Below are 27,219 nucleotides of genomic sequence, written 5' to 3' on the forward strand. Positions count from 1 at the left end.
CTCATGTTTCTGCTGACTCAATTTGCTTCTTCTCCAGCCAAGACTTGAAACGATTGCTTTTGATTTCTGCTTCATTACAACGCGTCGTATTCTTTTTAGCAACAAGAGAATCTTCAGTTCCTATCACATAGAATAGATGATAGGTGTTTCTGCATATCTTGTATTGCATATTCGATCTCATCCTATGAGAATGGGATGGATGACGAATATTTCTATTAAAAAAAGAAGTTATTTTTGCCTTACAGCTTCATATGTTGAATTTTACCTTTTCAAGTAGGAAGGATTCAATAATTTTCTATTTACATTGGGCGTGTCGTGCTCCCAGTCAATGTAGTTACTGACATATTCATTGTACCTGTCTTCATCGTCCAATTCAAATATGTCATCATTTTTATCCAATAACTGAATAGACATGGTTCGATCCACAGTATTAAAGGATAAATTATAAACCTCATCTTCATTTCCTAGTATTTCTGTCACTTGCATTCGATAGGCTTTCGTTAATTCTGCTGTATGTTTTTCATATTCATGATGTTCTTTAAAACAAGACAATAACGTTTGTGCTTTAGGATCTGACACAATGTGGTGAAGCTGTAAAAAGTTAAGTAAAAAAATAAAAAGCAGTACGCGTAACAAATTACCTGACGAACAATAGATTGCATCAGTTTATCAATGCTAAAGAGGATATAAGCCCTTGTACCAAATATATATCTTGAGCATTCTTCAAATGTTTGTTGATCTAATTCATCGTCAAAGAACTTATCAATGAGTTTTAGTAGCGTCTTGTAATATCCTTGCTTCACATCCAAATTCACTATAAAACATGTTAGCGTTTATTCTTTTTTTTTCTTTTCTTTTCTTACAGCTCTGAAATATCTTGTTGTCTGCACCTAATCCAATAGCAGCCTTGCTCAAATGCTTTGATTTATTTAACTGGTACTCTTGATCTAATCGCTTCATCTTACCCAAACGGTCATAGGCCATTTGAAATAAGCGGAAGAAGCAATAGAAAGTAGTGTTACCAAAAAATGTATATACATTATGCCTTGCAGTAGGCTCGTCTTCCTTTTCAGGAGCACTCTTTGTAACAGCATCTGAAATTGTCTGGCTTATATCCATTCCACTTGGTTCAGGTGTGCTAGCTGTCTCAGGGGAATTTTCTTTATGTCTTGTATAGGGCCTTCTCATCTCATCTTCTTCGTCCTCAGTCATATCGTCTTCAATGTCCTCATCCTCTATCAGCTCTTCCTTTACTTCTTCGCGTCTTTTTTCATCCTTGTCAGATGTCACATCAGGAGCATCAAAGAAGACAGGCAAAAACATTTCAACAAACGCCTTCATGACTTCGCAGTCAGCAGAACCATAGATCGACTGTCTTTCAAAATAGCTAAAGAGCACTCGAGTGACGTCCTTGAAGAGTAGCTTATCCTTAAATTCGAATAAAAACTGTGGCCTAACGCTGTACTCTTGCTCTTGATCTAAGCGGATCACCTCTATTTCAGTTACAAGTGATTTCACTGACATGGCTTTACGGTCATTTGTCTTAAAGTTGACACCTTGATAGTCTAGTGCCTTGTAATAGTTCTTGACTTCTATCTCGCGCCATACTTTATTCCACTCACGCTAAATATGGCAGTGTGGCTTTAGTTGCTAAATGAATAGATTTTATAGACTTCATACCTGTGCCTTTCTCCACTCCTCATCCTTTTGTTTTAGTCGTTTCAAAACGACAGGTACTGCCTGGGCAGGATGTCTGTGAAGCATCTCAATAACCTCTGTGCCCTGTTCCTTTCCGTAAATCTTTTTGATAATACGCTGATAAATAGTCTTGGATGGTCCGCCCAAGCCAACTGGCAGCTTGAAGTTCTTTTTTTCTTCTTCAGGCATGGCACTGATTCGCTTAGCCAATGGCTCCAGTAAGGATATCGTATTTAGATTTGCTTCAATATTGATATCATAATCATATCTTTATAACATTAGGATAAATGATTACCATAAATAATATAACGCTTTTACCTCTCTTCCTCTACGCGATGAAGCGCTTCCTCAAAGATATTCTTTTTTGATGCAATAAAACCTCCATCCTCACTGGCCCAAGTGGGATGAGATACATACTGATCATTTAATACCTCTTTACAAAGAGCATCCCTTCCTGAGCAGCGTTGTTGAGCTTGCCACTAAATAAAGGTAAGTAAAGAAAAAAGATATCCATATTTTATCTTACAGATTCTGGCACCATACGATAACTTGGGCCACAGTCTGGAGAACTTAGGAGTTCTGGTTTATGAGATACAGCCGGTATATTTTCAATCACTTTATCTTGTCCACAATAACCTACGAGTACCTTCAACTGATTGAAAAGCTCTTTGTTTCCTCCCAAGAAACTTTCACAACGTTCGACCAATCCATTTTGATCAAGTATTTGCTGACAAAATAAATTGAGTACTTTTAAAAACGAGTAGTAGGTCGTCTTATTTCCAATGTGTTTTCTGACTTTTTCAAAGAACTCGGCCTCTTCAGCTGAAAGAACTGGTTCATAGTAATAAGAAGTAGTGGATCTAACATCTGATGTATGCTGGTCGCGTGAATGATGATGGCTAATCTTGCTCTTCTTTTGTTTTGGTGAGTGAACGAGCGCTCTTCTCTTTGACTGCTTTTTTGAAGACGAACTTCCTCCTGCGGTTGATGCTGTTGTATCCGGTAAGAATTGTTTAAATTCGTTCAGTAAGTCAGTAGCACCATTGAATAGAATCTGAACTTGGCTATAAACTTCTGTAATTGGTTTCTGTTCCTTTTGATAGGTTTGAAGAATTTCCAAGAATCGTTTGTAGACATCTGGATCGTTTGCAAATCTGTTTTTGATTTTATTGACATAGTTGATGGCATGGTTGAACTCGATAGGTGGTCTACGCGCTGCTTCATCAATTGTCTGCTGTTGATGAGAATAAGAATAAGTAGGCTCTCTTTGATAATAATATGGTGAATCGTTGCTTGTACTGGTCGTTGTTCCAGCTGGCGTCGTCACCTTGATCACATCTCTTGCATGATCATCAACTGAGCACTCGATACGATATCCTGGAGGTAAAAATGTGTTGAATCCAGATATCAAAGTCGGGTGTCCTCGGAATAGGGTAGATACTCGCTCGATAACACCCGGTGTATCAATACTACATTTGTTTAGTTAAATAGGTATTGAAAAAAGGGGGGAAACTTACGCTTGGCTTTTAAACTCCTTCATGATATCTAAAAATCGATTATAGACTTCAGGTTGATCAGAAAATCTGACCTTGACTTGATCAAGATAGCTTAGAGCATCCTTGACATTCAGTGGTCTGTAGCCCTGATTACTGGCATTTTGGCGATTGCTATTATTATCAGCATTGTTATTATTATTATTTGTGACGTTGTTGAAGCCATTCGCGTTTGTTGTTAGAGGAGGTAATACATTAGGTGTTGGTATATGAAACGAATCAGCAGGTGTACGTGAGAAAGGAGGAAGAGGAGAAGAAATGCTGTCTTGTAATGGTGGAATGGAAGGGTTGTATGAACTCATGTAAGGCTTGTTTGGACTACTACTATTGCTACTAGAGGTTTTGCCAGAAGAGGTTAAATGTCTATTGTTGAAAAAGAAAAAATGAGTTAATATAGTTCTACATTACTTTATTTGTTGTCAATTCACCTTGATGGAGAAGGAGGTCCTGTGGACATGCTCAAGATTCTTTACTTGAGTAGAAGGGAAAAAAAAAATATGTGAAAAAAGGGCTTTCCTTTCTTTTTGACTTGATTGTGTGTACCAAAAAACTCAGTTGATTTTTACTTTGCTGAAATTCAAACTGTTGTGGCGTCTTTTGCCAATCAGCTTGTGACTAACGCGTATTTGCACCAAAGAGAGCAATAGATGACACTTTCAGCATTTATAGCTATTTTATCGCTGGAACATCATTAAAAGCTACCCATACTAATACATTCCACAGAGTAGCTTATTTTCTAGTCGCAGAATCCATCCTCAACGCAGGTCGTTAAAAGTTGCTAGGATACGATCGATCCTGCACATTGATTAGAGCAGAAGCAGCAGGGATATATTAAATTAGCGTAAAGTGGGAAGAAGCGCCTTTCGAGGCACTGACAGCGCTTTAAGAAACTATTCAAAGAATTTTCGCTAACGTCACAAGCTGAAGAGACCATTTTATTTGTGTATCAAAGTGCTCTAATGATCCCTTTTATAGGTTAGAAGTAATATAAAATTGCTGAAATTGCTTATTAGCAATGAAAAGCTTTTGATAAAGTTGTAGAATTTCTATATTTTCAAAGATAACTAAATAGTTCCTTGCATGTTAACATAATTAGCAAAAGGAATATGTGCAGCCGAACGTCTAGTGGACTTATAATGGTTAAAAGCGAGCCTTTGGTTTGTCAATAGCCACGAAGGTAATGAATACGATATTATTGCTATGACTTAGCAAACTTAGTAAATCCCAAAGCAAAAATCGTTTCTTGCGACAGTAACCTAATGGTAGCCACACTCTCCTATTGCTCAAGATAGCGTAATTCACAGTGGCTACTCTATTATAAATACTTCATTTAAAGAACTAGCTACTGCGATGTATAACTAATAAAATATTTTTTAAATCGAGATATACTCAAGAGAATCATGCTACTTCTTGGCATTTGTTATGTATTCTGACAATTTTGAACGTAATCAACAGGCACTGAAGTCGGTGTAGAAGGATATAAGGAACTTCTTTATCAGTGGAAATGATAGTTGGCATAGCAACAGCAAATTTCTGTATTTTTCTTAATTTGAACATTCAAAAAAAAAAAAAAAAAAGCTTTAAAGCATGTGTGCTTTATCGAATACTACTTGTGAATTATAGTTACGCAAAAGAATCTCACGACTAATTATTCATATTTTTAAATTACACAAAATAGCAGCAGCATTGCATTGTTTTAAGGATATTTTGTACTCTTTATTTTTCTTTTCTCTTCTCTGTTATTTTTATATTGTTACCAACATTAAATAAAATGCTAGTTTAACTTGAAAAAAAAAGTATTATATATCTCAATTTATTTCACTTGTATCCTCTTCTGTGTTACTGAGTTTGTAATTACATCAGGAACAGCTGGTTGGTATAAAGCATAAAACTATCTGTATCATGTGCCTTGTCTGCCATAATATAATACTTACAATAATTACACTTTAGTTGACTATCAATCCTTTATTTATTACTTAAAAAACAACACTTAATAACATAAAAATGCACTTGATATTTTAGAGACTTGTTTAATGTGGTCAACTCTTTATAAAATATAAATAATCTTTGACTTTCGTTCCCTTTGTTTTTTTTTTTTTTTTTTCTCTTCTTTGAACCAAACGTAAGATTAGCTATTCCTCAGATAGTCCTAATGTATATTGTACTCTTTACTCTTGTAAGAAGCTAATATGTAGTATTATAGATCATAAAATCGAAAAAAGTGCCGGTGCTAGCTGAGGATAGTTTGGTTCTTACCAAACCTTGGCCCCATCCGCTCTCTTTCTTGATCTCTCTCTTTTCTCTGGCTTGCTTCTTTTTTCTTTTCTCTTTGCTCTTTGCTCTTTGCTCTTTCCGGGATGGCTATCGCTGATCCAACCCAAGATACACTTCGGGAAGGATATTAATAATTTTATTTATTGTTCTTGCTTCTCTTTTTTTCTCTTGTAAATCCTCTTCTTTATAATACAAGTATTTAATATCAATGTAAATAACTGATTTACTAATCATTTCTTTATTCGTTCTTTTGCTTCTCGTAGGCACTCTTTTACTATTAATTGTCTGAAATTATCGTTTTTTTCTTATCAGTATGCGAACGGTTTCTGAGTAAAGTGTACAAGTAATCTTTAACTCTCAATATTAATTTCCTTATACTATATTATTGATTTAATATTCAGTTGCTTTCTCCATGCTTCAAATACAAACATTCACAGCATTATTAAAATAGGCAATAATTGTTTGACTATTTGCTTTTTATGAAATTTGTAAGTATTATAAATAAGAAACCTTGCTTGGCTTTTTATTTAAAGCAAAAAAATATTAAATAAAAACTGAAGCTATACTATAGTAAAAGTGCTTAATTCCCATAACTATATTTTCTATTTATTTATTATTTATTTATTTTTTTGCTCATCCTACATCTTAGCCTGCGCGTTTGCTTGTGAAAGTGTCTATGTAATTTTTATTCTTAAATTAAGCAAGACAGATATAGTTGGTAACACGCCAAAAGTACATAATTAAAAGATGTCGTATAGATCTAACATGCCACGTTCATATACGACCCTTTCTGTTGTAGCCATAAATTTTTCCGCAGTATAAAACATCCAGCTGCTAAAGCAAGAACCAATTCGCTTTTGTTTGTATCTTGCATTCATATCCACTGTGAATCTATATTAAACAATAACATCAGACGCTGCTCACCAGCTTTGGCCTTTTTTTTTTTGTTTTCCAGAAAGAAAAGAATGATGCCTACGAAGTGTTAATACTCGAAATATATAAAAATAATATGGATGAGAAGCTCAAGTGATCTTCAGTAATAGCATCGAATCAGCATAAGGCTAGCTTTCTGACGATGACGACTCTTCCAATGTCTTTGATGTTTGCTTTGCATCATTGATCACTTTTTTTTTTTTTCACCCATCTCTTTCGACCAACATCTTACCTATAAAATCGCACAATAAAGATCCATCTACTGCTAATAGCTAAAATAGAAGTGCATACGAAGACTAACAACCTACGTATATATATATATAAGAATCCTAGGCTGAACCGCAGTAACCCAAAAAAAAGGTTAGTGTTACGCAGCCGCAGCAGTATTGTCTTAGAAATCCGCCGTGCGTAAGATTCGTTTTTTGGTTATCAGAGAGGACTATCTTGTTCCTCGCATGTTTTTTTTTTTTTTTTTCAAAATATATATATATGTGTATGTATGTTGTTAAGTCGCTCTATACTAGGTTATAATGCACTATATGGAGAAGGCATGGCATAATTTTTAATGAGACGGGGTCTTCAAACGCTCTTTGCTTTAACATATGCGCAACTGCTGGATTAAAATCCGGTAAGTGCCGAGGATACAGGTATACGTCTTTTCACAAAAACCAGTTTCCGGAATTTGCTGGAGTCAAGATGCTTTTAAGTGTAACAGTATCTTTTTTGGGTATTCTAAGGACTTAAAAAAGGAGAGAATGAACACAAAATAAAGGCACTTTACTCTATTTGGATTTTTTATGAAATAACCCCCCGATGGCATCAGATAAAGGTATATCAAGTAATGACCGTGATCGCCCCAAATTAAGCATCTTTAAAAAAAACACACACAGACATGTTTGTTACCTGCAGAAAGCAGACTTTTTTTCTTTGTAATACTGCGAGATGTACGATAGACAAATATGCCTATGGTCCTGTGTTAAGCTATTAAGAACACATTCAAAAATATTCTCTGTAGGTCTCCTTTTTCTGTTCTTTTCTATAGTAGCCGTAATGAACTCAATTTCTTTTCTTCGAGAAAAATCTAGATATAATATATAGATTGGACATAAGACTCTTTGAAAGTAACTGTAAAAGAAGAATAAATATATGAATTATTTAGACAGGCTCATAAGCATGTTTGGATTAATTGGAGATTCAACCATGTTTACAGTGTATTAACGACATTTTTATTTATTGTCAATATATGAAAAATCTAGTCTTGACTTAGAAAACGCCCCATGAAAGCCTAAAGATGTGAATTAGAACAATAATGCGTTTTTCTCTTTAATAATAAACTTACTCTGGTGTAATCTTGAAATACACCAATAAGAATTTGAAAACATCGCCTTCAAGCTATTGGATGACATGTTAATTTCATTATGTTAATAGCATTGTTTATACTCACAGGTAACAAAGGTGGAATGATGTGTGGTTCGCGTAATTGTAAATAAGTGTGAAATATATAGAAAACAATCTTTACATAAATGTGAGCCTAAATTTTACATTATTTTTACATTGTCATCCATACCTCTCCATCAGAAGGCATGCCCTTCACTTTTGGTATACCACAGAAGGCAGCCATTCTTTGACTACTTGCAAGTTCCTTAATTCTTTCTAATACATACATTCTTGCTTCTACATCGCTTCGGCCATTAACACTAATAAATTGGTGAATTTCGTTCAAGTTGAATGAAAAATTGGGCTAAAAGCAAAGGGATCAATACGACACATCATTAACAGTGTATATAGTCTTACATTATTGCTGAGTTCTGGTAAAATTAAGGTCAATGCAATTAATTTGGGATCACATGTAACGATATCTTGTCCAGAATTAGCTAATATGGTTTCAAAGTTTTTAATCGTTGTTAAGAGTGGTTTGAAGATTTTCATCAAAAGTGCCTATTAGAAATACTGATCAGCATTTATCATGTTGGCATAAATCCAAATATACCTCAGTCAATTTATGATAATAAACACGTGACCTTTCATCATTAAATTTGTTCCAATAGCTGTGATATCCTTCCACCTAGAAGCAAAGTCTAGTTAATGTATGTTAGCCATATGTTTTTTAGTGTATTTACTTGTTCCATTCTGAATTCATCAACTAATTTAGGTGTCCTGGCTAAATGCCACAATGATCGGTCTCTCTTTACAGCAGGCTGGACAGGTGGTGGTAGACAAGGGACAAACTTGAGTTTGGAAATTTCAGATGCTAGCAAACCTTTATTTTTTTCTTTTTCTTCGCGTCGTCGTTGTTCTTCTTCTTCCATCATCTGTTTGATTGTTGCAACCATATGTTCAAATGCACCCATATATTTAGTTCCCTTTGACTTGATAGGGGTAGGGTCATTTTGCTTGACTTCATACTTTGGAATGATTTCTTGAGCTATACGGAAAGCATCTACAACTTTTGTAGGTTGTTCTATCTTTGGCTGAGGTAGATTACTGGTAGACTTCTTTGAAGGTTTGAATAGCCTATCATAAAAATCTGTAATAGTTTTTGTCACAGGACCAGGAACTAAAGTTTGTTTTAATAACAAGCAATGAGAGGCTATGGCTTATGTTTACCTAATAAATAGTTTTTGAAAGAAGAAGTGTATGGAGCTACGACAGGAGATGAAATATGCTTTGTACTGCGCCAAATGTTGTAACAACATCGAATGACAATTAATGTTTCTATTATAAATTGTTGTTATTATGATTATTATTATATAATGTTCTTCTTGTTACCCAACACATGAACAATTTGTGAATGTAAAAGCTTTTTCAAAAGAAATATGTTGAAAGCTGATATAATTTGGTGAGTCGCCAAGATGCCAATGAGCACTTTAAGATTGGTCTGAAATATGTATGAATTATATGAACTATAAGACATTAAAAAATTTTTTTTTGTTGGAATGGCAAACGCAGGAAAGAAAAGAAAAAAAAAAGGACGCGTCTGATGAACTAATAATAAAAACTCCGTTAATAGTTTATTCAATACTCTTGTTGGTCTTCTTCTCCAGAAGAGTCTTCTGGTTCTTTAAATATAGAAGAAGCTATTAATGAACCTTCTATCCATGATGCAATATGTATATCATTATCATAAATCTCTGATGATTCTTCACTACGAGCAGCTGAGAAGAGATATTTGCTACTTGCTCCTTCTTCTTCTTCGTCAATCATTGAACGATCTGATGTTACCTCATTGTCCAAATTGGGCCCAATGCTAATATTTAGATCTGATAATCTACGTATGTCTGTAGCTGGTAATAAGCGATGAGATAGTGTGCTTTTTTCAAACTATGATTTATAAAAGAATGAGGCTCAATATAACAAAGCAGCAATGCAACTTACTGAAATCATCTCCTTTTCTAGTTTATCCTTCATACTATCAAAATCATACAAACACTCATGTATAAAGTCTGCCAAGTCTATATGCACATAAGTTCACTTTTTCTTACACACAGATACCAACTTACTGAGCATATCTGAATCACCTTGCTTTATAAAGTCACACTCCTCTTCATTAGCTATACCTCTCCATCCATCGCCCAAATCGATTGCATCGCCCTCTTCTTCTTCCAATTCTTCATCCTCATTTGATTTCCTTTGAGGTTTTCGTTGATCTGGCTGTATTAATGAATCAATAGCACCTTCAATACCAATAATACGATCAATTGCTTCCTCTACATCATCATCAAGTGTGTCAATAAATCCATTGACAGGCCCAGTCGATATGTGAACATCATAGTAAACATAAATCTGATCCTCAAAGTCAACATAAACCAGACACGGCACATTTTCATCATCTATCGCATAAAGACCTGCTGTGAATGCGCACACTCTTCCTTCAAATGCAAACTTGACAAGTTGATACTTGATCTTTGCATCTTCCCTTCTTCTACTCCAATCTATGAGATAGGTCACTCCATTCCATGCGCATGCCACAAACAAATCACAGCCTGGTGTCTCTTCGTTTTCACTTGCTTCGTCCCAGCTCTCATCATCATATTCACTACTCGATCCTTCATCTAGCTCAGATGTGTATCTAAGTTGTGACGTATGACTAATCGGTGTTTGGGTTCCACTTTTGGAGGTAGCTGCATCGCTTTGTTTAATAGAGGATTCGTAATCACTATTGTTTGATCTTATTGAAGGCTTTGAAATATCCAATGTAGCCAAACTAAACAGTTTATGAGTCACAAACAGGTCTCGATGAGAGATTGTCTTGTTCTTTAAGTCATAGATTGAAAACTTCCCTTTACGATAGTGATTAAAAGAGTTTTTTTTTTTTTTTGATGAATTGCTTACCATCCATGCTCAACATGCCGATTTCATTTGTTGTAAATGAATTTCCTTGCAAGTGTCTTTTTCCAACCACAATTTCAGTTGCAACAGCACCAGATTCAAAAGGATGATCTCCCGTTTGTCCTTTCCCCGCCATCGTATTATTATCAACTACTGGCCAATTCTTAATGATATAATTCGTCCTAGTGAATGTGTTTCCCAAGTTATCAGTAATATCACTTGCTTCATCCTGTATCACTCCATTTTCTTCAGTACCATCTTGCTGATAATGATACTGCTGACGCTGCTCTGACTGTTCATATTGGAGTGTAAAATCATGATTATATCTATTTCCATCCTTATCGATAATGATAAACGTATTTCCTGGTTGAGCAACGAGCAACAGAGGTTCATCTGGCTTTTCTGGATGCGTTGTAGTGCATAAAGAACTTATTTGACCATCAAATACCCACATGTTGACCTCCGATAAACTGTATCTTGTACCTCTTTTCGATGATTTAGTGTTTAATTGATGTATATTTGAAGTAGATGAAGATGGTGAAACAAGGTTACTGAAAGTAGGAAACTGAGTACTCCCTTTAGGATCAGCTGGTACTGTTGTTGCTGTGATATCGCAGGAAGCCAGACGGAATACGTGTAAGATACGATCTGTACGAGCCAAGATAAGTTCATTCTTCTTGTCATTGTCTACACACAAAGCTTTTTTTAAAATAATACTCTTCATGACACTTGTATATACAAACCAATATCTGCTATAAGGACCTTATTCACATTGACTGGTACTTTTAGAGTAATATTTGGTTTCTCAAGGTCATATATTCGTGATGCAGGCTTGATTTGATCAGAATGATTGCCGCCTGCCGTAAAATAGCTGCTGTTGCTCAACATTCGTTTGAATGCAACCACACTGGCTGTATCAGAAGAACGCCGTCCGCCTCTGAGATAATCATCCACAGATACTTGCTCTGCATGTTTTGCTTTAACGGGTATATCAAATATATGTGCATGACCTTCAGCATTGATGACCACAACTGAATTCTATAATAACTGTCAATTCCCACTTCTCCTCTCTTTTTCTCTTTCTCTTTTTTACAGCAAATTACTTTTCCGTGATTTCGAACGTCTCCGATTGCGATACAAGTGATCTATAAAAGCAATTAACATGGGCTATTCTTTTTCTTCTCTCTCAACATACTGTTCCAAGGCCACGACAGATATATGAGGGATATCCATCCTGACATTTTCCTTTGAAAATGGCTAAATCACCACTCAGATTTCCAATCACAAACTCGTTTTTCTATAGATCACATAAACTCAATAATTGACTATATATTTTGATGAAATGTTTACATCGTCATTATCGACATCTCCAATGACAAGTGCATGAGGATTCATATTTCCAGAAAACGACCATTTAAGTCGCTTAACAAGGGATGTAGTTTTCATTTTATTAATAACGAAAAAAAGAGGTTTATTTACCAACGCAAGAAATGAGTAGGACACTGTCATTGAGTTAGAAAAAATTTAAAGTCTATTATATATGCAAAAATACCTCGTAACCATGCGGATTCTTTTGAAGATATTCCTATATAGATACAGGTATTATTATTACTATTATTATTACTATTTATATTCTACTTGATGATATTCTTCAGCGTCATAAAACTTTCCAGCGGGTACAATTTCTGTAACGATCTGCTTGCCCTTGTAATGCTTCTCTTGTACTTGCGCTGTCACTTTTTCAGCAACAGATTTTTGTTCTGGTGTATGATAGAATATGGCAGATCGATATTGAGTACCAACATCAGGGCCTTGTACATTCTTCGTTGTTGGATCTGATATCATCAATTACTTTTTCTTTTAATGTAATATATTATTATTACCATGCATTTTATAAAAGAATTCGACCAGAGCATCAAAAGATACTTTTGTAGGATCAAACTCAATCTCTAGTGCTTCAGCATGGTTGGTCAATCCTGAGCAGACCTAACAAACCAGCCTCAATGATTGCATAAACCACAGCATCATTTACCTTTCTGTAGTCAGGATCATCCACATGTCCACCAGTGTATCCAACCTTGGTACGAATACCGAATTGATTAAAATGCTTTTTATAAATGTGTTCTACACCCCTTTATTATGCATACGTGTCAATTTTAAATTATCTCAATCATTTTTAACAATTACCAAAAGCAACCAGCAGCAAAAGTAGCCTTCTCTAATGACATTTTTGTTGTGCTTTGAAAATGACAAGTTAAAAGAGATGCACGAGATAAAAAACGATTCATGAAAAAAAAAAAACACTCAGATGATCACTGGATCAATGATGCTCAAAAATCCTGTTGCTGTAATTCAAATGAGGCATTCCAAATTTAGAAACCCTGTATACACACACGCACACACACATGGAGAGAGCTGGATCTTGACTGATATCTTTTTTTTTTTTCTCTTTCAGAGTGAAAAATGGACACGAGTCTATTCTCCCCTAGTTTGATAAAAGGCTTGACTGACAAGACTTATGATAGAAGAAAAGCTGCTGCATTAGATATCGAAAGGCAAGTGTTCATCACTAACTCATTACTGTCTGCAAAGCTAAAAAAAAAAGTTTATGTCAACAGACTTGTACGTGAACACGAAAAGTCTGAAGAAACGATCACTCAGATAGTGGATGCCCTTGTTCAAGAGTTTGTTTATTCCAATAATCCCTATGCTCGCTATGGTGGTCTAATAGGCTTAGCTGCCACTTCAATAGCTTTAGGACAAGTAAATATATAGAAGATATATATATAAAAATAGCTTATACATCACTCTCCTACAGGGCGTTTCAAAATATTTGGATATCATCGTTCCACCTATATTGACATGTTTCAGTAATCAAGATCAAAAAGTAAGATATTATGCCTGTGAGAGCATGTACAATATTGCAAAGGTTGCAAAGGGTGAAGTGTTGAGGTACTTTAACAGCATATTTGACGCTTTGTGCAAGGTAAGCAACTGTTGTTCCTATTTGTTTAAAAGTGCTAAAATACAAAAAGTTATCAGCAGATTCAGAAATAAGCGTCAAGAATGGAGCAGAACTCTTGGATCGCTTGATAAAGGATATCGTATCAGAATTAGCCACAACCTATGAATCACCTTATAGCGAGCCTTACAACCCTCCAGAATCTGGCCAGGAACTATTTACACCATCCTCTTTACCTCGAAACACAGCATTTTCTTTACCCCGGTTTATACCATTATTAAGTCAACGTATCTATGTGCGAAATTCTGCCTCAAGACAGTTCCTAGTGTCCTGGATGTCAGTATTAGATTCAATTCCAGACTTGGAGCTTGTGTCATTTTTACCCGAGTTCTTGGATGGTCTAATACGCTGTTTGAACGATGCTAGCGAAGATGTACGAGTAGCCACAGGCGGATTGCTGCAGGACTTTTTAGGAGAGATCAAGGAAGCCGCTTCAGCCCGTCAACTCAGACAGCACAATGAATTTCAAAAGTATCTCAAAGATCAAAAACGAAAAGCCAAGCAAACAAACACTTCATCTGCACCGTCAGCGGTGGCAACCAAATCAGTCAATTCGGCAGAGACAGCAGAAGACACTGCAGAGAGCACATATGTAGGAGAACACGAAGAGGAAACAACCATTTGTGGTTCAACCGTAGAGGTAGAAGAAGAAGAAATTGATTCGGAAAATGATGGACATGGCAAAGGGACGTATGTGCCTGGTCAAGGAGTAATTGTACAATATGCCAAGATTGTCAAGATCTTGGTCAGCCATTTGTCTTCAACAGAGGAAGAGATTCAAAAAACGGCGCTTTTGTGGATAAATGCCTTTATAGATATTGCCAAAGACGTCATCATTCAGTTTACTCCCGAGATCATCAAGGAGGTTTTACCATGCTTGGCTCATTCAGTTACCGCTATACGTTTAATTGCATTAGAAACAAATCAAAAATTGCAAAAGCTTGTCTTGGAAACTTCGATTGTACCAGCTCTTCCCGAACCCACATCAAGTGTCAGTGACCCATCAGGAAGTCCACAACAGTTGCGACTAACCCAAAAAATGACAAGCAGCAACGACGTAAGCGATCCATTCGATTACCAGACAACTGTAGCCAACTTACGGCTACAGTTCTTGAACCCCCATGAGGAAACAAGAGTTGCCAGCTTAGATTGGTTACTGATGCTTCATAAAAAAGCACCCAACAAGGTAAGCTTGAAGCTGGTATAAGACTTGTAAGCTCTAATCATACACCAAAGACGTTAATGTCTGATGATGGTACATTTCCGGCTTTGCTTAAAACGTTATCAGATTCTTCAGAAGAAGTGGTTCGCAGAGATTTACAGCTACTAGCACAAATATCATTCTATTCAGATCAAGACTATTTCCGCAGCTTCATGGTCAGTTTATTGTCTCTGTTCAGTACTGACAGAAGGCTTTTAGAAACAAGAGGGAGTCTCATTATACGACAGCTATGTATGAGCTTGGATCCTGAACGTATTTATTGTACGATGGCGGATATCCTGGAAGCGGATGATGACCTTGAATTTGCCAGCATTATGATACAAAACTTGAATATTATACTGATTACGGCTACTGAACTATCTGATCTTCGTAAGAAGCTTCGGAATCTGGATAACAAAGAAAACCAGAGGCTATTCAATACCCTCTATCGATCATGGTGCCACAATGCCATATCTGCATTCTCGCTCTGTTTGCTAGCTCAAGCATATGAACATGCATCCAACATGCTTCAAACTTTGTAAGTGTATATATAAATGGCCAACAATCAAGCTGCTTATTCACTATCATTAGTGCTGAACTCGAAATTACTGTCAACTTGCTTATCCAAGTAGACAAATTGGTTCAACTTTTAGAATCACCTGTTTTTACATGTAAGCTAAACAAGATATATATGTTGCCTATATTCATGCTTGTGCTATAGATCTTCGTCTTCAATTACTAGAACCTGAAAAATACCCCTATTTATTCAAATGCCTGTATGGTATCCTAATGCTGCTACCTCAATCTTCTGCATTTTCTACCTTACGAAACAGGCTCAGCAGCGTTTCATCGTTAGGTTTTCTTCACGTCTTGCCAAAAAGGTAAAGAAAAATACCAAAGGTGTATACAGAAAATAGACTTTTTTTTTCTAGTCCTGTAGCAGCATCTGCCGTTAACAATACTGCCACATCCACTACCTCTACAGAAAAACGACAAGCATCAAAGGCCAAAGTGGACGAAACAAATGGTATCAAGTACCAAGAACTTTTGCAGCACTTTAAATCAGTTCAAGCTAGGCATGAAAAGCAAAGAAGACAATGTAACATCCAATAGCTTTATACAGTCTATTGATACTGAGCCCATATATATAGCATTACAGACTGCTGCACGCGTCAACACTTTTGTAAGATCTAGAAAACCTAAAATGATGTATGGTGATGTCAGTGGGTCCTCTGGTAATAACCAGCAAGTTTTTGGCTTTGGAAGAGATGATAGTTCGATTAGCAGTAACAACAAGGGCTTGGGTATATTGTCAAATAACACATCAGCCAATACAGCGTCTAGCGCTACTCCAGTTGGAACAGGAGGTATTCGAAATGGAATGGCTAGTTTGGGTTTGACCAACACAGGTCCTGGAGGCGATTCATCAAACAATAACACAAGTGGAGCAAATAGTCATGCTAGGTCCTCGACAAATGCAACAGGAAGCACAGCAGGTAGAATGATGGCAAGAAGGACACGAAGGTGATAAAATGTTTGTTTTTCATTAAATTACAAAATCGCTTTCAAAAGCTATTTTCTCTCTATCAAAAGTTATCCCTACGGAAGCGAGCTTAACACTGACTCAATGAATTATTCATAAAGTCAAAGAATGTAAGCATATTCAAGAGCATTTCATATGTGCTTCATTCGCTATCAATTGAACGAAAAGAGTTTTGAGAGATAAATCTTGTGTTTATTCTAGATTACAAAAATAACTTTGCTTTCCTTCCTTCAATAAAGAGAAAAAAAAGGGGGGTATAAAACGTTTGAAAGGATCCTAAAACTGTCCTCCCTCAGATGGTCCGTGATATGAGTGTCGTTGTCTATTTACAGTAAATTTGGTATTGTATTGACCACTATTGCCACTTCTATCGTTTCCTAATGCTAGTATCTTGAGCTTGCGTTCAAGCTCACTTTTGATTTCACGAACAGAGGTTAATTACAACTAAAGCAAAGAATTAAAATAGCTTACATTGCTTTCAGTTGCCATTGATTACGCTCCTTCATAGTGGCCTCAAGTACCCTTCGCAGCTGAGTTTCTGCACTTGGATTATGTGGTCTATTGCTGTCCGGGTCGTCATCATAATGCATGTGCTCATATAATCTAGCCAGATTATCTAGCTCAAGGTTAAATTTCTATCAAGAATGAGTCGGTATGGTAGATCAAGCAAAATAATATATACGTTACATCACAGACAGTGCCTAACTCTGACACAGAATCTTCTAGATCTGCCTTGAGCATACTTATTTCCTGATCCTTCTTCTGAAGTAGCGAATTGAGCATGATGATGGTCCTATTCTTTTCTTCCAATTCAAGATGTAACTCGGTATCTAACGCCGGTTTCTTAAAGTCTGAGAAAAACCTCACATGCATCTGCTGACTATCGTCTGGAGCAGCGATAGGGATCAACAGATCTGATGTTGGCCGCGCCTTGAGCATAGGAGTTGGCGGTGTATCGAACTTTACACAAAAATAAGCCTACAACATTGTATTTTTTATTTTTTTACTTACCATTTGCTGGTATAACGAGCGCTGACTGTTCATAGTGGATAGTGTGCTTTGTCGACTATTAATTGAAGACTCACCACTTTCAGTCATAACAGGCGTAGGCTCCCTGCTACTACTACCAATACTACTTGATGGTCGATGTAGATCACTTGAACTAAAAACCGTTTCTAATATACCCCTTTCCTTCCTTGCTGCAGACTTTTTATAAAGGTTTAACAAATACACAATAATCAAACCCTTTTTTTTTTCGTTACCAGGATTTCGCAAGAAGCAGTACGGGTAGGATGAACACTTGGCTAGATATGACACGTAAGAAGAAGGGGGATATAGTGCTTTGTTTGAACTTACACTAAGCTGTCTTTGTTGACCAAGCATAACATCTGAGTGCCTTTCTCCAAGTTTACCCAGTTTCGAAACTGGAAACAGTTCCAATAAATCCGGAATATGTTGCTTTTCACTCTTGTGCCGTGAGGAAGAAGAATTAATGGATTGCAATGTTGATTTGGAGTCTATGCTTCGGTGAGATCGAATGGAGCTGTTACAGGAAGACGAGCCTGTAGAATAGCGCTTTGAGCAAAAAGAAGCCTCTAAATCGATAAGATAGTCATTATGCGTATAGGATGCTTTTTGTTTGGAATAAAATGAACTAGTGGCCGTTGTAGGTGAATTAGGTCCTTGAAAAGCGATAGATGATGAGTTATTGCTGCTGCTACTGCTGCTACTGCTACTACTGATACTATTGCTACTGTTGCTGCTGTGTCCTGCAAGCGAAGAAAATAACTTGAATGTCGGTCGACTTTTTTTGCGCTTCAGGTCTTGTTTAGTAACGAACTTTAGGCCTTCATGAGATGAGCTGTGTTCATATCTTAAATGTTTTGCATTTTCTATTCGATTCGCTGTCTGTAAATCCCGATCACAGGCGAGAACTATGAAAAAAATTTAAAGCAACTATTATTACAGGTAAGTTTTCGCTTACGATTGCCAAACAGTAAGTTTCGGGCGTCATGAATAAAGAAACCATCGCTTGCTCGGAATGTCAAAAGTACCTGACTATTCTTTGTATTACCAATGGCACACTTGCTACGTATAGCAAATCTGTTTCTATTGGTAAGTAAAGCAAACTTGGGGGATATGTTTTTTACCTGTAGTTATTGTCCTTTTCATGAGGCACAATAAAACCTACCATGTTTGGCGAGCCATCATTATTACTAAGAATACTTTCAACATCAATCGTATTTGATTCTGTATAGAATAAGGCTATTTCACTCTATTGGGCGGAGAAATGAGAAAACAAGGCCCCATGAGGCACTTTGTACTATGGAAGCATTTTATTTTACATTACCTTATTTGGCACTTCATCATACTGAGCCATGAAGTAGATGTTTGTAAAAAAATGATGGCGATTCCACTGACAATACGTTGTATCTATACGTCCTTCTAATATCGATTTAGTATTCAATTATTGGATATTGTTGTTTTCTAACCATGAGCTGTTCTGCATTCATTCCTTGCCTTTCCAAATTGGTAAGCAAAATAGGATAAGGCCTTTTCGACAGTATGAAGGTATTGTTTATTAATAAAATTGCCGCTTGGAGATAAACTGAAGATGTGAGCATGATCTTGTTGAAAGTAAGCCTCTAATGATTTCTGCGTTTTTTCATCTGTGTTATCGGAAGAAGGTGGCGAGGCACCCGTATTGTTACACAATAAAGTAAATGATGCATCTGTCACTGGAGTTAGTATTGAAATATTTAAAATCAAAAACGTACCCAGAGGTCCTTCATGAAGACTTATGTCAGCTAGGCTTATCCAGCCTAGAAATTTGAGTTTTCCGGAAGAGAACGTGTCTCTGCTGATACAAAAGTCTAGTTTTTCTGAGCCTTCATACAAACGTTGATCGAGTCCACAAAGGTCCAAACCATCGGTATCATACGACGGACGTCGTACGACCATAATTTTATCAGAGAATAAAAATAACGTTACAGGGTATAGGTGTTTCATTGTTTGTATGTCGAGCTGAGCTACGTCCAGATAACACAAGAATCGACGGTGAGAGTTAATCAGGGATTCCTATAGAAAGTGAAAGCGTTACAAAAATGAACACAAATTCACTTATGAATCTAGCTTAGTTACAGGACAAGCATGGATGGTTAACAGCAATCTACTAAATATCTTCAATGCCTGTGTATGTGCTTCTTCCGTCATGTTTGCAATCTCTTCAGCTTTCAAAAGTGCTTGATGTAACCCAGGTAAGTCCGCATGGTCATCTGCAGTGTGTTTCAGCAGCTCTTTGGAAGTGCAGGTCAGCTCCTGATTTGTTGAAGGGTTTATAAACTACCTTTAAAATACATTGTATATCTCCCAATACGTTGAATAGGTAAGGCTAAATAGTCATACACTGTCTGGTTACTCTTCATTTGCTCATTGGCAGCCTTTAAAATGATGAGCATTTATGAACGTGATGCATCCAAAACTTTACCTCTAAATACTCGACATAATGTGGGTTCTTTAGCTGCTTTTCATTAAGTATTCTGGCATTATGGATACCAGATAAGAATTTGTTATAGCAACTAAACTGACGCAACTATAAAGGATATAAGCATATGTACATCGTATGCAACATATTCTTACATGAGCTGAGCATAAATTACCCAGATTAGTATCATGATCAGAAATTAGATCACGATAGAATTCTTCTGTTACTTGAATGATCTCATCAATGTTCATAAAAATATTTGAACATTCGTATTGTCCGATGATCGGGTTATGTCTATCTTTGGCAAATTGCCTTAAAGGTTCCACTATTAACTACTATTTGTCAGGTGCGATATCATGTTAGAACACGATTTACTTACGAGTACAAACGTTTTTAAACTTGTCAAATAATTGGCCTCTGTTTTTATAAATTCTTCTATCAAATATCGTCTTCGTTTATCATTCTATATGAAAACGTTGCTATGGCAACTATATATGTGTATATAAATAGCCTATAGTTACCTTGACATATTGCCTTTTGGGTGGCATTAGTGTTTCATTTTTTAAAGGGATTGAAATAGGTGAATGTATAACCTTTTTAAACTGCTCATATAATGCTAATATATATTACATATATGTTAAACGGATTGTTCAATTGAGTACTAAATACCCGTACCTGGGTATTGAAATTCATTTGGATCACTAATTAAAATATCGAAATAATGACACTATTTTTAATATTCATATTGACTGTTACTGATAGCAATAGGATGGAATAACAAACATACCAATACTTCAGCTGGCAACGTCGATTCCTTTATCTGTAAGCTATTATGATCAAGTAGTTTTCTTGGATATATGTAACCAATACTATCGAGACTGTTTCCGAGTTGCTGCATAAGAAATAAAAACAAAAGAAAAAGGAAAAAAGAGGGGGAGAAAAAGAGCTTGAAAAAAACGTGTGCTGTTTTATCCTTGTGTAAAGTGTCACCAAGTTATTTTTATCGGGGAATAGAATTCCTGCTGCAGAATATTGAGGCTCAAGCTAATTGTAAGTCGAGGATATGTATGTGTATGCCTTCTATCATACTCTCTAGAGCTTAACCTGATTTAGCAGCTTTGGCCTGTAATCAGAAGTAGGATGAAAAGAGAAAAAACTTTTGACTAACTACAAGAGTAACTGGTGCTCGTAACAATGTCTACTTGAAGAACCGTCAAAGGTTCTGCAGTTATTTAGATTCGAAGATACAAACGTGTTTAAATGAAGAGCTCTTGTAAAAGATTACACAGCTGTGCAAAAAAGAAAAATAGATGTTATACAATCTTTATTTTTTTCATGTGTTTACAGCCTTTTCTTTTGCGACTTTCAGCAACTTTTCCTTTTGTCTATTTGAGGCACTCTAACCTATACAATAATTTTGCAATACTCCAATCAGCAAAGTTTAAACTTACATATTGGGCTTTTATTCCATTATGTATTGCATCTTGAATAATAAAAAAGAAATATAGATATATATCGATGAGTCTCTATATAACTTCTTTATTAAGACAAGAGAAAGAAAAAAAGCTCATTATTACAAACATTATTATGAAAGCATGAGCTAATCATATCCAAAAGGAATTGGATACGTCGCATTATCTAATAACAGCGTGTCCTGTGGCTAGTCTTTCAGAGTATAGTTTTATAGCAATATCATATGGTAAGATTAAGTATGTACAGGATAAATATAACACAATCCTTCTTAATTCTTACAAAGTGCAATATATATAGAAGAGTATATCCTGTAGAAATTGGCAGCATCAAATTATGCAATCTTTATTTTTTATGTACGCAAAATGAGCTCTATTGGTGTGTAGTGTAGACTTTTTATATGTGCACAATTTTTCCAACTCTTTCCACAATGACAAAATGGCCCAAAAAACGAACAACAGCGTTAATGTGAAGAAATAGACCACACAGACAATATCAGAAAAATCCTGAAGGAATCATCATTATTACGAATCAAATACTAAAAGATACAAAAATCCGCTCCATGACGAGCGAACAACGGAGGAAACCATCAGTAAAAGATCCAGAAAGCAATTTCAATGATATCTTTGGTACCCAGCCAACATTAGCTTTTGATCACTTTGACTAGCGACTGCACTTATCTTCAATAATAGCCTCTACAAGCTACAACTTATATCATCAGGTCCCTTAGTCAAAGAACAAATTGAAACGTGGAATGTATCCATATTACAGTCATATTCAAGCAAAGTATCCAAGCCCGAAGACTGTACACAGACAGTTAAGCGGAGTTTGATAACAATGCCTTTGAAAGATACTACAAGTACCATAATTGTCAATTCAGTATTTATTCGGAAAACATCACCGTGGTGAGATCGAAGTAGGGCCAACCATGGCTGTTTTGGGAACGATAAACAATCTCAAATCCATTCTAATAATCATACCAACGCCTTTGACCTCTTCAGGAATCTTTCTCCAATAAGAAAAACAATTAATGAGAATTTGGGCCAAAGCTTTCAGAAGTGTGTAAATTAGCAATAGTCTCATGAAAGCTATTTTAAGGTAATAGAAGCAGCCTGTTCAAAAGGAAGGAAGATATTTGTACATTTCCTAATTTGTCTTTATTGTCCACCATAAAAGGCACTTTAACTAACAAAACCCCAAGCAGTTACTGATAAACACAACTGTTATGAGTATCTTTATTTATAAGTTAAAGAAATGAGCTTTTGTGTGTCTTTATAAATCAAGGATGTACAATTTAAAGGCTAAATGCAACAAACTAAAAATTAGTGCATTTTGATATAATAAAGAATGTGTGCCTTATTCTTTGAAATCAAAAGCGCGCCTATTATTGACGTAAATACTTATTTTAGGCTAAATTGACGTTGAATTTTCTACTTTCTTTTTTATTTAAGAAAAAAAAAGGATGATTCCTGCTAGATATGGAAGAATAGTATTATTGGTATTATTGCCTATATGTCTATTACTTCTTACATATTATGGAATAATCAACAAAGAATCATACCCAGCTTATCAGTACGATTATAATCATCCCAAGGATGGGTCCATTCAGAGAGAGAACGCTGCCTTTGTTATATTAGCTAGAAATGAAGATCTCGAATCTCTTCGAGAGACAATGCAGATGCTTGAGGATAGATTCAACAGCAAATATCATTATCCTTATATATTCTTAAACGACCAACCTTTTACCGATAAGTTTAAAGAATACACAACCGGTTTAGCATCAGGCAAGACTCGCTATGGACAACTCAGTCCAGAAATGTGGCAGTATCCTGAGTGGATTGATCAAGAAAAGGCAAGGCTTGGAAGAGAAAAGATGGAAACTGAAGGCGTTATCTATGGAGGATCAGAGTCATATAGGCACATGTGCAGGTTAGAATAAGAGAATGTAAAAAGAAAGAAAGAACGGCTAAGGATATGCATAGATTTCAAAGTGGATTCTTCTTTAGACATCCTTTATTGAAGGAGTATGACTATTACTGGTAAAGTAGCTATGAATGATAGAAACAAGAGGTATTTATTATGTTATAGGAGAGTAGAGCCTCATGTTAAGTTTATGTGTGATATTGATTATGATCCATTCCGAGTGATGAGAGAAAAGGAATTGAAATATGGATTTGCGATTTCTCTTACAGAATACGCTAGCACAGTGCCTACACTTTGGGATACAGTCAAAGGATTTATGAATCAATATCCACAGCATATTATTCCAGCCAATAGCTCTGATAGTCTAATGAAATGGGTGACAAACGATGATGGAGAAACATACAACATGTGTCATTTCTGGAGTAATTTTGAGATAGCATCTTTAGCTTGGCTTAGATCACAAGCTTATTTAGACTATTTCAATTATCTTGACAAGGCAGGAGGATTCTTTTATGAAAGATGGGGAGATGCTCCCGTTCACTCGATTGCTGCTGCTTTAATGCTGAAAAAGTCTGAAGTTCACTTTTTTTACGATATGGGATATTGGCATAATCCATTCAAACACTGTCCAAGTGAGCCTGGTTGGTTAGCTGCTGAAAAATGCCATTGTGACCCCACAGGCAGTATTGGTAAGTTTATATTGAATACTTCAGAATGGTTACTCATGAATTAGTAAAGATAAAGATGGATGGAGCTGCACATCACAGTTCTTACAAATCGTTGGTAAAAAGAGTACTGATTTTGTTATTACGAAAAGATATTAGCAATGATATAAAACTATGCCGAATGAAACACCCTTTCTTTTGCCTTTTTCTTTCTTTGGTTTATCATAATGATTCATATATGCACACGTGAGACATAGAAGGCACCAGTGGAAGAGCAATTGACCTAAAATAGGAAGAAAAAGAAAGATAAACAAAATATAACAGAGAAAATGTCAAAGAATAAACCTTTTCCCTTTTCCCCTTTTTTTTTTATTTTTTTATATTTACTTATACAACTCATGGATATACTATGCTTATACAACACTAATGTACATAAATCTAAATACCAAGACATCTATTCTCTGTTTTCATATCTGAAAAAGCCTATTCTAAAAGATCACTCAAAATCACCCAAATGTATCATAACCATGTCTACAATAACACCTGCACAAACAACAACACAATTACTTGTGTTCAATACCCAAACTTCATTCAACAATACCCTTCCTCAGAAATTGATAGATCTATCTATGTTATTACAAGCCAAATCAAAAATACCTGTATCCTCATCAGGTGGAATAGGACAAATAAAATACATAGATAAAAGAACTTTGATTGCTGCCCATCAGCCTAAACGACCCGTTTGGACAGAATCCCATGCTTATATCAGAGGGTCGCGTACGAATACAGATCAGCTTAGAATCCTTTCTACAGAATTAAACATGATACGTGCTTCTAAAATTACAAGGTCATTAAAGCCTAGGCGCTCTTTTTTATCAAAAAGACAAGATGTTTTTGTTTGGGGAAAACCAAGTCCATTGAGACGAAGTGAATAAACAAATAAACGCCATTCATCGTTATCAGCGTCTCGTGTCACGTGTTTATTTTACAAATTATTCCCCAAATTGCATAATTTTTTATCATGTTGCGTTCACTCGTTCGCATTTCATTTACTCGATCGTTCATTAGTAATCATTCAAGACTAAATCTTATTAAAGCCATGACAACAAAAACTGATGCTGAATGGAGAGCTGTTCTTACACCTGAGCAGTTTAGAGTACTTCGTCAAAAAGGTATTTTAAAAGGGGGGTTAAATACATTCTACTTATTCTTTATCAATAGGAACGGAACCACCCGGAACAGGAAAGTACAATAAATTCCATGAGAAAGGTAGCATTACCATTATTATTCTATCAGCCCCCCCCCCTCTGACCTTATCTCTTTCGGTGTAGGAGTTTATCATTGTGCTGGATGTGACGCACCACTTTATGTCTCTGATACAAAATTTGATAGTGGATGTGGTTGGCCAGCATGTAAAGTATACATATACATGTCTACTTTTGAAACTAGAGCTAACCTTTTTCTTTTGTATACTTAGTCTTTGATGCTATACCTGGTATATAAATCAACAGTTATCATTTTATTATATCACTAATACATGTCACCTTTAGGTGCTATTATAAGACATGAGGATAATTCACACGGTATGCAGCGTATAGAAATATGCTGCTCCAAGTGTGGTGGTCACCTCGGTCATGTATTTAAAGGTGAAGGTTTTCCTACGCCCACAGATGAAAGGCACTGCGTCAACAGTGTCAGCTTACGTTTTAAAGAATAAAGAACTATATTTGTGTGGCTTTCATTAATCCTCCAATCGAATCACACTGTGTATTTTAAAGGAAAGAAAAAAATTTTTTATCTTTTTCATTTATTTTAACACGAGTCTTAGTCACCGCTGGTAAGATTATCAGGCAAAGCTTCATAATGTACACTCTCTCATCATTATATTATCTATAGAGAATTCAACAAGAATGTCCTACGTCGTAAGTTACAAACACAATTTGATTAATTTTCAATAATAACCATCAATCATGTAGGCTAAGAACACTACCGAAAAGCCTGGCCTTGAAGAACAAGAACAACCCAAGTAAGGATAATGATAGAATTAGATGATAAAAGCTTTCTGAACAGACATATACATAATAGGATCCATCGCATCCGTATTACCCTGTCTTCTCGCAATGTTAAGAATTTGGAAAAGGGTAACTCTTCCCTTATTTCATAAAGACTAAAGACATACTAATATATAATTTGCAGTTGCCTCTGATCTTGTTCAACGTGCCAAAGATAAGCAGCTCAAGGTAAAGGGCCCCGTTCGCCTTCCCACCAAGGTTCTTCGCATCACCACTCGCAAGTCTCCTTGTGGTAACGGTTCCGAAACCTTTGACAAGTTTGAGATGAAGATTCACAAGCGCTTGATTGACTTGCATTCTCCTTCTGAAATTGTCAAGCAAATCACTTCCATCTCCATTGAACCCGGAGTTGAAGTTGAAGTTACCATTGCTTAATTCTTTTTGCTGCACTCTGTGGCCATTTATTTTTTCTTTAAGAAATAAAAACGCCCCTTGGTCAGGCTTTTGAAAAATACTCACAGTTTTGAATTTTATTTGAGTTTTGATTTCATAAAAGAGCATTACTCTGCCTAGTTTATAAAACCAATGCTTGAACTATACCGATAATCTCATTGCCTTCCAATGATGATATTGGCTAAAATTCAATCGACACTCTTGTTGAAGACAAAGCACGTGATAGTTACGTAAATTATTTAAAATTATTTGAATCTTATATTTTGTACATCAAAAATACCAACAAGGTCGCTTAGCTCAGTTGGTTAGAGCGTGGTGCTAATAACGCCAAGGTCGCGAGTTCGACCCTCGTAGTGACCAATCAAGGTGTTCCGCTTAAACCGCGGAAGCAGTTAACATTTTTAGCCCCCGCTTTAGGTGTGCGCGTAGGGATTTCCTTATTGTAATCAAGAAAGTGACATTGTAACAATAGCGGAGTTGAAACAGATGAACTTCGTGACCCTCACGAACTTCATGAGACAGACAAACTTCACGACTTGTATGAAGTTCAAACAAATGAATTTTAAATTATTTTAGTATAAATACATTCAATACTGATACCCTTTTTGGTATCTTATACTCTGCATGTCCAATGCAAGTTTTAATGATTTATGATTTAT

At 35.9% G+C, this 27,219-nt stretch overlaps 10 protein-coding genes and 1 non-coding gene across 11 annotated transcripts; 6 read left to right on the plus strand and 5 right to left on the minus strand.

Moving 5' to 3' along the window:
- Position 1: 1 nt before the first annotated feature.
- Positions 2 to 3,708, minus strand: RHIMIDRAFT_237566 (uncharacterized protein; the record flags this gene model as incomplete). The annotated part of the gene is made up of 9 exons (XM_023608780.1): positions 2 to 212; positions 266 to 591; positions 642 to 814; positions 864 to 1,623; positions 1,681 to 1,966; positions 2,017 to 2,177; positions 2,225 to 3,167; positions 3,216 to 3,614; positions 3,680 to 3,708. The coding sequence occupies 9 exons, from the start codon at positions 3,706 to 3,708 to the stop codon at positions 2 to 4; spliced, it is 3,288 nt and encodes a 1,095-aa protein (XP_023466358.1).
- Positions 3,709 to 7,513: 3,805 nt separating this feature from the next.
- Positions 7,514 to 9,396, minus strand: RHIMIDRAFT_291981 (uncharacterized protein). Its single transcript, XM_023613855.1, has 9 exons — positions 9,228 to 9,396; positions 9,066 to 9,173; positions 8,579 to 9,015; positions 8,449 to 8,523; positions 8,253 to 8,396; positions 8,026 to 8,199; positions 7,903 to 7,971; positions 7,798 to 7,850; positions 7,514 to 7,743 (listed from the first exon to the last, which is right to left on the minus strand). The coding sequence occupies exons 1-9, from the start codon at positions 9,370 to 9,372 to the stop codon at positions 7,722 to 7,724; spliced, it is 1,227 nt and encodes a 408-aa protein (XP_023466359.1). The 5' UTR covers positions 9,373 to 9,396; the 3' UTR covers positions 7,514 to 7,721.
- A 77-nt stretch (positions 9,397 to 9,473) lies between these two features.
- Positions 9,474 to 12,233, minus strand: RHIMIDRAFT_237568 (uncharacterized protein; the record flags this gene model as incomplete). Its single annotated transcript, XM_023608781.1, has 8 exons — positions 9,474 to 9,779; positions 9,834 to 9,910; positions 9,959 to 10,738; positions 10,791 to 11,474; positions 11,531 to 11,825; positions 11,891 to 11,932; positions 11,983 to 12,084; positions 12,138 to 12,233. 8 exons carry the CDS (start codon positions 12,231 to 12,233, stop codon positions 9,474 to 9,476), a joined length of 2,382 nt encoding a protein of 793 aa, XP_023466360.1.
- A 29-nt stretch (positions 12,234 to 12,262) lies between these two features.
- Positions 12,263 to 13,015, minus strand: RHIMIDRAFT_202416 (protein-methionine-S-oxide reductase; the record flags this gene model as incomplete). Its single annotated transcript, XM_023606608.1, has 6 exons — positions 12,263 to 12,289; positions 12,340 to 12,372; positions 12,426 to 12,622; positions 12,671 to 12,773; positions 12,820 to 12,919; positions 12,975 to 13,015. The coding sequence occupies 6 exons, from the start codon at positions 13,013 to 13,015 to the stop codon at positions 12,263 to 12,265; spliced, it is 501 nt and encodes a 166-aa protein (XP_023466361.1).
- A 235-nt stretch (positions 13,016 to 13,250) lies between these two features.
- Positions 13,251 to 16,123, plus strand: RHIMIDRAFT_202670 (ARM repeat-containing protein; the record flags this gene model as incomplete). The annotated part of the gene is made up of 8 exons (XM_023606625.1): positions 13,251 to 13,348; positions 13,406 to 13,550; positions 13,606 to 13,773; positions 13,823 to 14,995; positions 15,046 to 15,548; positions 15,602 to 15,681; positions 15,732 to 15,891; positions 15,943 to 16,123. The coding sequence occupies 8 exons, from the start codon at positions 13,251 to 13,253 to the stop codon at positions 16,121 to 16,123; spliced, it is 2,508 nt and encodes an 835-aa protein (XP_023466362.1).
- Positions 16,124 to 16,829: 706 nt separating this feature from the next.
- RHIMIDRAFT_291985 (uncharacterized protein) lies at positions 16,830 to 21,113 on the minus strand (the record flags this gene model as incomplete). Its single annotated transcript, XM_023613856.1, has 18 exons — positions 20,825 to 21,113; positions 20,713 to 20,764; positions 20,559 to 20,653; positions 20,417 to 20,500; positions 20,193 to 20,369; positions 20,041 to 20,145; positions 19,900 to 19,993; positions 19,695 to 19,849; positions 19,046 to 19,631; positions 18,904 to 18,998; positions 18,704 to 18,828; positions 18,538 to 18,656; positions 17,910 to 18,487; positions 17,816 to 17,857; positions 17,565 to 17,759; positions 17,241 to 17,513; positions 17,025 to 17,188; positions 16,830 to 16,965 (listed from the first exon to the last, which is right to left on the minus strand). Exons 1-18 carry the CDS (start codon positions 20,933 to 20,935, stop codon positions 16,830 to 16,832), a joined length of 3,186 nt encoding a protein of 1,061 aa, XP_023466363.1. The 5' UTR covers positions 20,936 to 21,113.
- Positions 21,114 to 23,019: 1,906 nt separating this feature from the next.
- Positions 23,020 to 24,254, plus strand: RHIMIDRAFT_287678 (glycosyl transferase; the record flags this gene model as incomplete). The annotated part of the gene is made up of 5 exons (XM_023613495.1): positions 23,020 to 23,079; positions 23,117 to 23,436; positions 23,490 to 23,546; positions 23,596 to 24,119; positions 24,169 to 24,254. The coding sequence occupies 5 exons, from the start codon at positions 23,020 to 23,022 to the stop codon at positions 24,252 to 24,254; spliced, it is 1,047 nt and encodes a 348-aa protein (XP_023466364.1).
- Positions 24,255 to 24,294: 40 nt separating this feature from the next.
- Positions 24,295 to 25,165, plus strand: RHIMIDRAFT_135355 (uncharacterized protein). The gene has a single exon (XM_023605597.1). The coding sequence runs from the start codon at positions 24,425 to 24,427 to the stop codon at positions 25,028 to 25,030; it is 606 nt and encodes a 201-aa protein (XP_023466365.1). The 5' UTR covers positions 24,295 to 24,424; the 3' UTR covers positions 25,031 to 25,165.
- A 29-nt stretch (positions 25,166 to 25,194) lies between these two features.
- RHIMIDRAFT_202777 (peptide methionine sulfoxide reductase msrB) lies at positions 25,195 to 25,812 on the plus strand (the record flags this gene model as incomplete). The annotated part of the gene is made up of 5 exons (XM_023606636.1): positions 25,195 to 25,267; positions 25,317 to 25,364; positions 25,427 to 25,507; positions 25,573 to 25,590; positions 25,646 to 25,812. The coding sequence occupies 5 exons, from the start codon at positions 25,195 to 25,197 to the stop codon at positions 25,810 to 25,812; spliced, it is 387 nt and encodes a 128-aa protein (XP_023466366.1).
- Positions 25,813 to 26,005: 193 nt separating this feature from the next.
- On the plus strand, positions 26,006 to 26,542 carry RHIMIDRAFT_251595 (ribosomal protein S1; the record flags this gene model as incomplete). The annotated part of the gene is made up of 4 exons (XM_023610861.1): positions 26,006 to 26,017; positions 26,072 to 26,121; positions 26,181 to 26,236; positions 26,292 to 26,542. The coding sequence occupies 4 exons, from the start codon at positions 26,006 to 26,008 to the stop codon at positions 26,540 to 26,542; spliced, it is 369 nt and encodes a 122-aa protein (XP_023466367.1).
- Positions 26,543 to 26,846: 304 nt separating this feature from the next.
- RHIMIDRAFT_t30 lies at positions 26,847 to 26,920 on the plus strand. Its single transcript has one exon. It is a non-coding gene; the product is annotated as a tRNA-Ile (tRNA).
- The last annotated feature ends 299 nt before the right edge of the window (positions 26,921 to 27,219 follow it).

Source organism: Rhizopus microsporus (assembly GCF_002708625.1).
Source record: "Rhizopus microsporus ATCC 52813 unplaced genomic scaffold scaffold_8, whole genome shotgun sequence".
Classification (NCBI taxonomy): Eukaryota; Fungi; Mucoromycota; class Mucoromycetes; order Mucorales; family Rhizopodaceae; genus Rhizopus; species Rhizopus microsporus.

What these genes read in the sequence shown, in the direction of transcription:
- RHIMIDRAFT_291981 (XM_023613855.1), bottom strand. Translation starts at nt 9,372, where the DNA reads ATGTCTTATAGTTCATATAATTCATACATATTTCAGACCAATCTTAAA. An exon ending in ACAAATTGTTCATGTGTTGG is followed by an intron (nt 9,174 to 9,227) that starts GTAACAAGAAGA and finishes AATTTATAATAG; the next exon opens with AAACATTAATTGTCATTCGA. An exon ending in TATTTCAAGATTACACCAGA is followed by an intron (nt 7,744 to 7,797) that starts GTAAGTTTATTA and finishes TCACATCTTTAG; the next exon opens with GCTTTCATGGGGCGTTTTCT.
- RHIMIDRAFT_135355 (XM_023605597.1), top strand. Translation starts at nt 24,425, where the DNA reads ATGTCAAAGAATAAACCTTTTCCCTTTTCCCCTTTTTTTTTTATTTTT.